Genomic DNA, 10772 nt, shown 5'->3' with positions numbered 1-10772 from the left:
TTATTGATACAAAGACTCACTCTTCTTATTGATCAACTTCAACTGGCCAACTAGATCCAATCTCTTCACCCTGTCCTGGTCGTCAAATTCAGTGCCATCATCTTGGTTGTCTAAGATATCGATTTCCTTCAAGACCCTCACCTTCTCAGTAGCCAAATGACCAAACACATCTCTGTTCCACACTTTGAGATCATACTTGAGTAATTTCAACTTGTCTTTTAGCATTGTTATGCTATCACCTTGAACCACATATGAGCACCACTTCATTTTTACCATATCCTTGAATCCAGGTTCCATTTGCCAAGCATCTATTGTCCTGAAAGGTCTGGGCCCCCAATCTTTTGAGCCACATTTCACCACTATTGCACAGTGATCTGACACCTCTCTTGGTTGGATGTATTGTTTTCCCGTAGGCCATTGTTGTAGCCATTCGTCCGATACCAACACTCTATCTAATCTACTTTTTGCTGTACCATTTGCCTTGAACCATGTATACTTCTTGCCCACTAATGGCAGTTCCACCAAGAAATTTCTTTCTATAAAGTTGTTAAAACCTTTGATCTCGCTCTTTTGACTACCCCTTTCGCCTACTCCTTTCCTTTCACCTGCACTTCTGACCGCGTTAAAATCTCCACAGAAACACCATGCCCAACTTGGGTTAGTGTTTTTCAGCCTTGTTAATTCCTCCCATAATGCCACCTTGTCACCCATGTTGCAAGCCGCATACACATTAACCACCACACATTTTAATTTAGTGCTCACATGCTGGCCGAAAATCGCAATAAAACCTTTTCCCTCCATATGCCTTTCACAAATGAGAGTTTGTTTATTCCACATTACTAACGTACTTCCCGCCCCTCTAACACCTTCATTATGTAACCAACCCACCTCATTGCTCCCCCACAGTGCAAAGCAACGGGCATCCGAGAACTCAGTAGTTTTGGTTTCTTGTAAGCATACCACTTCCACCCCCTCCTTCACAATCATACTTTTCACGTATTTAGCCTTGATTCCTCCTCCCACTCCTCTTATGTTCAAGCTTGCTATGATCATATATAACTCCCCTTATTCCCCTCCTCGTTCTTCTTCACCATGTCACAGTCTCTTACTTCCATACTTTCTATTTCCTTGACCGCGTCATTCTCATCCTTCCGGCAAACAGCCCCAAGCGTTTTACCTAACTCCCACAGGTCAATTGGTTCTTCCACTTTTTCCTCCTCCTTACATCTACAATTACCTGTACCTATATTTCCGTCAGACAGGATATTAGACATATTACTGACCTTTGAATCTGTATGGCAACCATCAGATACAGCTGTTGCACAAAGGCTGGTTTTTCCTTGTTGTAGCCTGCTTGTTTCTCCCAGTTCCCTCATTCCTTTACGCCTTCTGTGCCTAATTGGTATCGTTCTGCTAACCTCCTCCACCCCTATCCCTTCGCCCACATCTTCGATTTGGTCATCGTGGTTACCACTGTCCCTATGGTTAAGGCTAGCACCAAGATTAAAGACTGAACAACACGTCTCTCCCTGCTCACAACCCTTCACTGATTGAGCATCTTTCCTCCCTGGCCATCCGGATTCTGTTCGCCTGTTTTCCTCCCTAGACTTATCTTCGGGGTCCGCTTCACACAGTGTCCCTTCAATAACCCCATCTTTATTCGCCTTCATTGGATGCACCTCTATTTCCCGCATCTCTTCTGCCTCTGGCCGATCTGATGCTGATGACGAACGGGCTGGAATCTCAGTATCCGAACATGGGCCAGATTCTTTCCACTTGGGCTTTACTTCTCCCACCCGTTGGACCATTTCCCCGCACCCCTCATGGCCCACACACTCATTAGGATTGCTATAATTCGAGGCCTCCATAACTACTAGTAGGTTGGTCAATGCCACTTGGACAGAACTACTTTTGCACGCAATGTTGGCCATATGGGTGACAGAGAAAGCTGACTCCCCTACCGAGACCCCTTCACATACAGGCTGCATCTCTCTTGCCTTATTCGTGTAAAATTGGCCACCTTTCTCCTGCCCCGGGTTACCTTTCGTTTCCCTTTCCTCTTCCTGATGAGATTTTGTCTTGTTTGTTGTGCTACCTTTTTCTCCTCCCTCTAATTTCTCCGACCACCGTAGCTCCACCTCCCCTGGCCTGCCTTCTTCTTCACCACTCTCCTCCGATAGATTCGTTCCCTCCACAAAAGATTCCGAAGAGGTTACACTATCTGAGGAAGCATAGTGATTATACATGCATTTACACTTGCCTTCGAAAAAATTTGGTTGCTCTTCTTCAATGTATATGTTAAAAATCTGACCATTAATCTTCATTCCCTTCGCTAAATTCGCACTACCCGTTTTAAGGATACGCACCTGTAATCTGGCATACTCGAGGTTATCCCAATCTTCTGTTGCTTTATCTACTTCCACCAAGGAGGCTACCTCACCCACCACTTTCGAAAAACAGTCCCTGTTCCATAAAGTGATAGGGAGCCCATAACATCTAACCCAAATGATTTTGTGCCCTGCTACGAGTGCGTCAGACCATGGTTCTATAGCTTTGAACACACTCTCGAACCATTGTTTATTACCTCGAATAATGTCCTCCATTGTTACTCCCTACCTAGATGTTAAGAGGGCCATATTATCCCCCAGGTATCTCACTTTTACCATGTTCATCCCACCCAAAATAAAATCTTCACACAACTGGTTATAGCTCCATTCTGCTGAAAAAAATCCAACAACATTGTTGTTCATCCAGGGGAAAGTTTGTTGCTTTGTTTCAATAATGGGCCCCTTCCATGCACTTGGTATATCTTTTTTCACTACACCCGCATAAGTTTGCTTCTTGTTGACCTCTCTCCATTCCTTTCTTTCCTTTCCCTTGTACCATCTCCCCTCCTCTTTACCATTCCCTTCCCTTTGTTCATACCTGTCTCGTAACCTTTCTTCCACAACTCTGCAATCCGAACGCATCTCTTTACCTCTGGAATGAAACTCTGGGCGTGGCAGTTCCGCTCTTCTATAGTGTGGAACATTAACATACAGTTTCTTTTTGCCAACCCACGCTTGGTCCATCTCCCTTTCAAGCCCGCGGACATTCTGTACATCAAACAGTCGAACAAACCCATATCTTCTCCCCCACCGATTTAGCCTGCGAGATATGAAAACTTCTTTCACCCTTGCCCAGTGCTGGAACACCTTTACCATATTATACTCACCATAGTTATCCGGGAAGTTTGAGAAGAAAAAAGTTGTGACGCTGTTTGTAGATTGTTGCGATCTTTGAACCCTACCGTGTCTTTGAACCCTACCATACCCTACCATTGAACCCTTCTTCCACCTTTCTGTTCTCAGTTGTTAACTCAACAATAATCTTGAACTTGCACCCAATCAATTTCAAATATATCAAAATTGTCTTTCATTTCAGAATTTGAAAAATACATTATGGAAAAAAATATGGAATAGATTTTTTACGTTCCAAAAATAAAATTTCAAGAAAACAAAATCCAAAAATATATTCCATAAAAGAAATTCTGAAAAACAAAAAAAATCTTATGAAAATTTAAATCCAGAATCCAAATCTGAAAAATCCAAAAAAGTATTATGAAAATCCAAATCCAGAATGTATTTTGCCCTTCATCCTATTCTTCTATAAACTTAAAAAAACATTTTCGTTATTTCACGTAAGTCATTGATTGCAGGTCCAAAAAGATTGGGTATAGGAAGTAATTGGCTTGCTGACTATTTTGGTTGAAATTGAAGTCCATGTCAAAAAGGCCCAAATTTAGTGTAGCGCAGAATTTGGGTTGAGTTTAGAATAAAACGTAAAGAGGAGGGTAGGATTGTGATTGGAGGAAATAAAGTGGAGAGAGGAAGCGGAAAAACCACGCTTGGGTTTTTTGAATTGAATGGGCCTACTGTAGAAAGAAAAGTAGGGTTTAATGATTGCGGTTTTCGTTTTCCATCATTTCCCTCCCGTTTTTCCACATGCTGCTTCCCATATCTGTATATTTTTTTTAATGGAAAATATTTAGCCTGCATTAATTTTATTTTTATTTTTCCCCGCTCCACCAGATTCCACTGCCACCTTTAAAGCCTCTTAACAACCAATTCCAATTCCTGTCAAATCCAATTTCCGGACAAAAGCCCCCCAAAACCTCTCCATTTCCCTCTCTGCTCCACACTCTTTCTAGGGTTTCACTGTTTCTCTTCGTCATTGCTTTCTCCCTCAGGTTCACATTCCCTTTGATTCCTCCTTTCTCTCTATTCACTGTTTCATCTGGATGTGCTTGTTATCAAATTTATTTTTCTCAAGTTTTAGGGTTTTTCCCATTTTTATTTTAACTTTCTTTCCGCCCTGGTACCTTTTTTTTTGCTCTGTTTTGTTACGTGTAAATTTCAAGAACACGAAACAATGTCCCCATTGATGGATATCACCCCGAACTGGATCTTTGTAATTTCATTCGCTGCTATTTAGCCTATTAGAATGTTCAATATCGATGTTGCAACAACATTTATCTTTGAAACACTGGATACTTACATTTTTAGGTCCATGTTATGTCCCTTTTGTTTTATGCGCAAGGTCGTTTGTCTTTTGGATTTTATACCTAGTCGTTGACTTTAGCAAATAATTAATAGGTTTTAAGTTTTTTTTGTTAATTTTTTGTGACAATCAATAACTGAATTTTGCAACAGTATATCACACTATTCATATTACGATTCTTTGATTTAAATTTTGCAGGGTAGATTTTGTTGTTGGCATTATTATTATTATTATTATTATTATTATTAGTGGTAGTTGTAGTACTACTACTAGTAGTGTTTCAAATTCAAGATTTTCCATGAGCAGTTTTTGTCTTCTATTTATTTTATGGTTGCAGTGAAATATATGGTTTTTGATAGAAACATTTAAAATTTTCTGCCACGCTTGTTTCCAGGTTGTCTTGCAATGGATTCTTCTGCGCAGACATACCAACATCGTCCCCTCACAATCAAATTATGGCCACCTAGCCAGAGTACCAGGATTATGCTTGTAGAGAGGATGACCAAGAACCTTACAACTCCTTCAATTTTCTCTAGAAAGTACGGACTGCTTAGCAAAGAAGAGGCTGAGGAGGATGCGAAGCGGATTGAGGATGATGCTTTTGCTACAGCAACCCAACATTTTGAGAAGGAGCCTGATGGTGATGGGAGTTCTGCTGTGCAAATTTATGCTAAGGAGTCAAGTAAGCTTATGTTGGAGGTTTTGAAAAGAGGGCCAATAGTGAAGGAGGACGGAGAATTAATATCTGACAAGGCTGGTGCGACTGCTGAAACTGTTTTTGATTTATCTGGCGGCCGTAGAGCCTTTATTGAGAGGGAGGAAGCAGCAGAACTTTTGGAACCATTGAGGGGACCAAACTCTTATACCAAGATAATTTTTAGTAATAGAAGTTTTGGCTTGGATGCTGCCCGTATTGCTGAACCCATCCTATTATCAATCAAGGATCAATTGAAAGAGGTAGACCTTTCAGATTTTATTGCTGGAAGACCAGAAGCAGAAGCTCTTGAAGTGATGACTATATTTTCTTCTGCACTGGAAGGCTGTGCTTTGAGGTATCTGAACCTGTCAAATAATGCCATGGGTGAAAAGGGGGTTCGAGCTTTTCGGTCACTCCTAAAAACGCAAATTAACTTAGAGGAGCTTTATTTGATGAATGATGGTATATCAGAAGAAGCTGCAAAAGCGGTTTCTGAATTGCTTCCTTCAACTGAGAAGCTCAGGGTTCTTCATTTCCATAATAACATGACTGGAGATGAAGGTGCAATTGCTATTAGTGAAATAGTGAAACATTCCCCAGCTTTGGAAGATTTTCGGTGCTCATCTACACGAGTAGGCTCTGATGGTGGAGTTGCCCTTGCTGAAGCACTTGGGGCTTGTAAGCATTTGAGGAAGCTTGACTTGCGTGACAATATGTTTGGTGTAGAAGCTGGGCTTGCTCTTAGTAAAGTTATACCTGCATATACTGATCTTACAGAGATATACCTCAGTTATTTGAACTTGGAGGATGATGGTGCAGAAGGCCTTGCTAACGCCCTCAAGGAATCTGCACCCTCACTGGAAATTTTGGATTTGGCTGGGAATGACATTACTGCAAAAGCTGCTGCTTCTGTGGCTGCCTGTATATCATCAAAACAATTCCTCACTAAGATAAATTTATCTGAGAATGAACTGAAGGATGAAGGTGTAGTTTTGATCAGCAAGGTACTGGAAGGAGGTCATGGCCAATTACTTGAAGTTGATTTGAGCACAAACTCGATCACATGGTCAGGTGCTAAGGTAGTGGCTGAAGCTGTTGTGGGGAAACCAGGTTTTAAGTTGTTAAACATAAATGCTAATTTCATTTCTGATGAAGGGATTGTTGAGTTGAATAATATATTTAAAAACTCACCTGATATGCTGGGTCCTTTGGATGAGAACAATCCTGAAGGAGAAGACAGTGATGAGGAGGCCGAAGAAGATGGTGATCATGATGAATTGGAATCAAAATTGAAGGGCCTTGGAATTTAGAAAGATTCATAGGAGCAAACATGCAGATTTTACTTAAGATTAATTTGTAGGCCAATTAATATTTTCTACAGACGTACTTGTTTCAGGCATAATAGCTAGCTTTAATCTTTGTGTTTTGGATATTCTATTCCATGACTCGACTTTTAAAAGTTTACCCGATATATATGCCCTTAATATATCTGGCAAAACAAGAAGTGGTGTTAGCTGCAGAAAATTCTTGGCTCTGACGCCACTTTTGCTTGTAATTTATTTTAGTTTATTTTCTTCGATTGCTGGGTCTCTGCTGTTCTATATTTTAGCAATGATTCTATTACTTGAATAACCTCATTGCTGGTCCTGTCTCGTAGCCTACAAACAACATACTGTATCCAAAAGTTATTATATTAGCATAGGTGCGCCACTAACTTGAATGTAGTTACACTGCCGGTGCTTTTATCCATGATTTCTTAGCTATCTTCTCTTTTTCTTTTTGAAATTTGTACGTTTTCTAATAAACACAACACTTTTGAATGATGGGTCAAGTTGGAATCGAAATGATTATCTGCACACTCTTTAAGGAAATGTCACTCAAGTTACTGTATGAAAGTCATGACGGCAGGAAGTTACAAAATTAATTTTCGTACTTCTAAAACTAAAAAAAAATACACGTCTCAATAAAAGTGTAATGAAAGAAAAATTCTTCGAATGAAATAAAACTAAAAATCTAAGAAAAATTGAGATTAATGTTTTAATTTATCTAATAAACTATACTTAAAAGTTTACATGTTTGAATACTCGAAATTGATATTAAGTTATTCTTATATGACAAAAATAAAAATAATAAAAAGGAGAAAAATAATAAAAAATGTGCCATTGAAATAATTCAATAAAGTGGAGTATCTCAACTACATATTTTGAAATAAATCGCACAAATGAAAAAAGAGAATAGAATTGACGTTGTAATGAGAGAAAAAGCACCTAAATATTGAATGAATGAGTAATTGAAATAATGAATGAAAAATTGAGAATAGTTATTCAAATGAAAGGGCTAAATATGTTTTAATAATTTAAAACAAAAAATATGTATCGAGATAAGGTAAAATATGTAGGTATCCATCCAATCTTTATATCCCTATATGGAACAATTGAAAACCCCCCTTCAAAATGAGGGTGATTGAGAAAATATCCAAGATTTATTTTCTATCCCTTCTCACCATGCTAAAATTAATTATATAAAAATATTTCAGACTCCTCATTATATTATTAAAACAAAGATTTTTTACGTGATTTTTTAAACACTCAACTAACACTTCTCATTTTATTTATCTCTTGGTTTTTTCTATTGCATTTTATTTTTATTTCATGTCTGAAATCAATTGTTGTATTAAAACTATCCAACTACACGCCACTTTTTTCTGAATATTTTCCTGGTGGTTGAACTTTTATTGTGCACCATAGTTGGTTATGTTGGACGATGGTTTTCTTCCTTCTAGCAAAGCCCCGGATTTATTTTTAGTTTAAAGGTATAATCGGACTGAATTTGGAATGAATAGTTATGATATAAGCATCACAAGTTTCTTCCTTTTTATGTTAATAACTCATCATTGAAATTGAGATACAAAAGATCTTACGACAATCTTGTCTGATATGTTTTATACATTTGGGATATGAATGGATCACACAGACACAGGAACCTTCAATGCCTCTAAAATCTTATCATCTACCTCAAACTTGATGGACTTCTTATCTCTCCCGATCTTTACGTACTCCTCAAACCGTTCTTTTAGGTCTTCAGGGAGGTTTGTGGTTGATTCCCATCCCAATTTACTTTTGGCTGCTCTAGGTTCTGCATAGAAGTGCTGCATAATACATAAATACCGTCGTTAAATGGTCAGGTCATAACCAAGAAGACTGCACAACTAAAACTAAATGCATCAGCTTGATAGAGCATTCTAAATAGCTCTTTGTTGCAAGAATTCATATAGCTATGTATCAGCTTAATCCAATAATCCGTTCAGTGATTTATGTTGTTAAACAAGATATTCTAAGTAGGTATTTTGTTGCAAGAACTCATAACCATGTATGTGTAATTGTTTTTTGCATGCAAACAAATCGTAGAAGTGATTAACAAGGGAGCACCCTGTCCTGTTAATCACTTCAATGATTTGTGTTTAGCAATAGGGTGTTTCCATGCATTATGATCAGGTTTGGAGTATATCAGAAGATAGGGTATTAGTAGGTACATGGGTGCGGAAAGGGAAAGCTTTCTTTGCATCAACTCCAACAGCTTTTGGATCATAATGAACTATGTTAACAGGGCGTCCTGCAGCTTGAGCACAAAGTTTGGCGATTCCGTCTAGAGTCACCGCACGGTCACTGACGCAGTTGAAAATGGTACTATTTGCAGCCTCTGGCTTCTCAACAGCTAGAGTAAGCATTGAGGATAAGTCCCTAGCATGAGTTATGTTACTGAGTTGCAACCCCGAGCCAGGAATTGGCACAGGTCTGTCCCGAACAATCCCTACAATTATGACAATGCACAGTTTTTTCTTATACTAGAGAAGAGTAGTTGTTGAATAATAGAGTTTACGAAATGTGTTCTTACTATCAAAAAACCACTCCTCGCAGTCTTTGTTGTTGCCAGACCCAATCATGTACTGTGGCCGGAACACTGCCCAACTTCCAAAAGTTTCTTCAATGTATTTCTCCACTTCAACATGACCAGCATCTGCTTTAACAACATCCTACTCCACAGTGCATGCTACTTCAATTTTATGCAATTGCCATTGGCATAGTGGTTTTACAAATACTAATGATGAATATAAGAATTTTCAACATACCCCTTCAACATGTGGAGGTTCATCTGTTTGTTTGTAGATTCCAGCACTACTGATGAACAAGAATTGATTGACACCTGAACTCTTAGCCCAATCAATCACCGGCCTAAAAGTGGAAGATTGATATTTATGATGTCTGTGTTAGACATTGCATCTACTAATGTCCATGAATGTTGTTTCTTTAAAAAGAATTCTAAGAATTGCACTGTGCTAGAATGTAATTAGAACAAATTGTACGTGTTGCATGCCACTGAAGACAAGCATTGCAGAACAAGAATGAATACAACAAACCTCACAGTCTCAAGATCCTTTCCATTGTTGTCCAAGACCACATCAAACACTTCCCCTCCTACAACACTCCCCACTTCAGAAGGATTTCCCCATACCGTGCGCCCTCCAGCACTCACAATTTCCTGATTGTTTCTCAAATCATACAATTAAATCTTGACTCAGTGGTTGGAATTAACAACATTCATTCAATGCAAGTAGCTAAATCCCGAAAACATGAATAAGTCTAAGATAAAAGAATTTATTAAAATTAAGGATCACTAACTGAGAATCTGTTAAAAGGAGGTTTTTTCATCTTGTCTGAGCCTTCTTCACCAACAGTGAGTACGGTGACTGAGTGGCCAGCACCAAGAAGCTCCTTTGCAAAGTAAAAGCCAATAATGGCATGCCCGCCACTGTTGGTATTCACGATGAGCACCTTCTTCTTCTCAACAGAACTGGCACTGACGGAGAAGGCAGATTGGTTGACAAAGTGTCTCGAACTTGAAGAAGCGTGTGATAAAAAGGTAGGAGAAATTGATAGAGAGGAGTAGGAGGAAAGGGAAGAAGAGAAAGAGAGGCGCGAAGTAGAAGGGTGTGAAAATGGAAGGAGGTTGGAAGAGGATGCAGAGAAGAGCACAGTGGATGAGGAAGAAGCAATGGTGGCCATTGGTCGTTAACTTCTCTGCTTTGAGAGAGTGAGAACCAGCAGTTTCAGATATACCTTCCATCCTCATTTCTCACTATCAACATGTGTGGATATAAACACTACAACAATTTAATGTTCAACCTTCACCAATTTTTCTAATCAAAGAGGCTAAACTAATATGAACATAAATTAAATTAAAAAACTATGATGTTTTTTTTGCTTGATTGAAGAGTTTTGTTTTTAATTCGTTATAATTAGAACTGTTTATCTGATGGAATGATTAAATTCAAATAACATGTCACATTAATTTTTTATATCTAAATTTAATATTTAATGATAAATTTTTACCATCACAAAGTTGTTAAAAGTAACCAAATTATATTTTTTAAGAACTATTCTTAAATGAGCCTAAATTAAAATCCATGTTAGTTATAAACTCTGCATGTGGGGAGCGTGAGGTGTTTGATTTTGCGGCTGAAATTTATTTACATATA

General features: G+C 38.5%; 3 protein-coding genes across 3 annotated transcripts; 1 reads left to right on the top strand and 2 right to left on the bottom strand.

Moving 5' to 3' along the window:
- LOC150025966 (uncharacterized) lies at window positions 1–1053 on the bottom strand. Its single transcript, XM_090304839.1, has one exon. The coding sequence runs from the start codon at window positions 1051–1053 to the stop codon at window positions 1–3; it is 1053 nt and encodes a 350-aa protein (XP_090160965.1).
- Window positions 1054–3855: 2802 nt separating this feature from the next.
- Window positions 3856–6813, top strand: RANGAP1 (RAN GTPase activating protein 1). Its single transcript, XM_068636596.2, has 2 exons — window positions 3856–4228; window positions 4934–6813. Exon 2 carries the CDS (start codon window positions 4945–4947, stop codon window positions 6544–6546), a length of 1602 nt encoding a protein of 533 aa, XP_068492697.2. The 5' UTR covers window positions 3856–4228; window positions 4934–4944; the 3' UTR covers window positions 6547–6813.
- Window positions 6814–8107: 1294 nt separating this feature from the next.
- On the bottom strand, window positions 8108–10595 carry CSP41A (chloroplast stem-loop binding protein of 41 kDa). Its single transcript, XM_068636595.2, has 6 exons — window positions 9916–10595; window positions 9654–9775; window positions 9366–9468; window positions 9131–9269; window positions 8769–9046; window positions 8108–8384 (listed from the first exon to the last, which is right to left on the bottom strand). The coding sequence occupies exons 1-6, from the start codon at window positions 10297–10299 to the stop codon at window positions 8202–8204; spliced, it is 1209 nt and encodes a 402-aa protein (XP_068492696.2). The 5' UTR covers window positions 10300–10595; the 3' UTR covers window positions 8108–8201.
- Between the last annotated feature and the right edge of the window lie 177 nt (window positions 10596–10772).

The sequence above is a fragment of the Phaseolus vulgaris genome, chromosome 7 (genome assembly GCF_051622355.1).
Source record: "Phaseolus vulgaris cultivar YP4 chromosome 7, ASM5162235v1, whole genome shotgun sequence".
NCBI lineage: Eukaryota > Viridiplantae > Streptophyta > Magnoliopsida > Fabales > Fabaceae > Phaseolus > Phaseolus vulgaris.
The sequence above is the reverse complement of the archived record's forward strand: the minus strand, read 5'-3'. Positions and strand labels throughout refer to the sequence as shown.

What these genes read in the sequence shown, in the direction of transcription:
- LOC150025966 (XM_090304839.1), bottom strand. Translation starts at nt 1,053, where the DNA reads ATGATCATAGCAAGCTTGAACATAAGAGGAGTGGGAGGAGGAATCAAG.
- RANGAP1 (XM_068636596.2), top strand. Translation starts at nt 4,945, where the DNA reads ATGGATTCTTCTGCGCAGACATACCAACATCGTCCCCTCACAATCAAA.
- CSP41A (XM_068636595.2), bottom strand. Translation starts at nt 10,299, where the DNA reads ATGGCCACCATTGCTTCTTCCTCATCCACTGTGCTCTTCTCTGCATCC. An exon ending in AAGGATCTTGAGACTGTGAG is followed by an intron (nt 9,469 to 9,653) that starts GTTTGTTGTATT and finishes TTCCACTTTTAG; the next exon opens with GCCGGTGATTGATTGGGCTA. An exon ending in CGAGGAGTGGTTTTTTGATA is followed by an intron (nt 9,047 to 9,130) that starts GTAAGAACACAT and finishes TCATAATTGTAG; the next exon opens with GGATTGTTCGGGACAGACCT.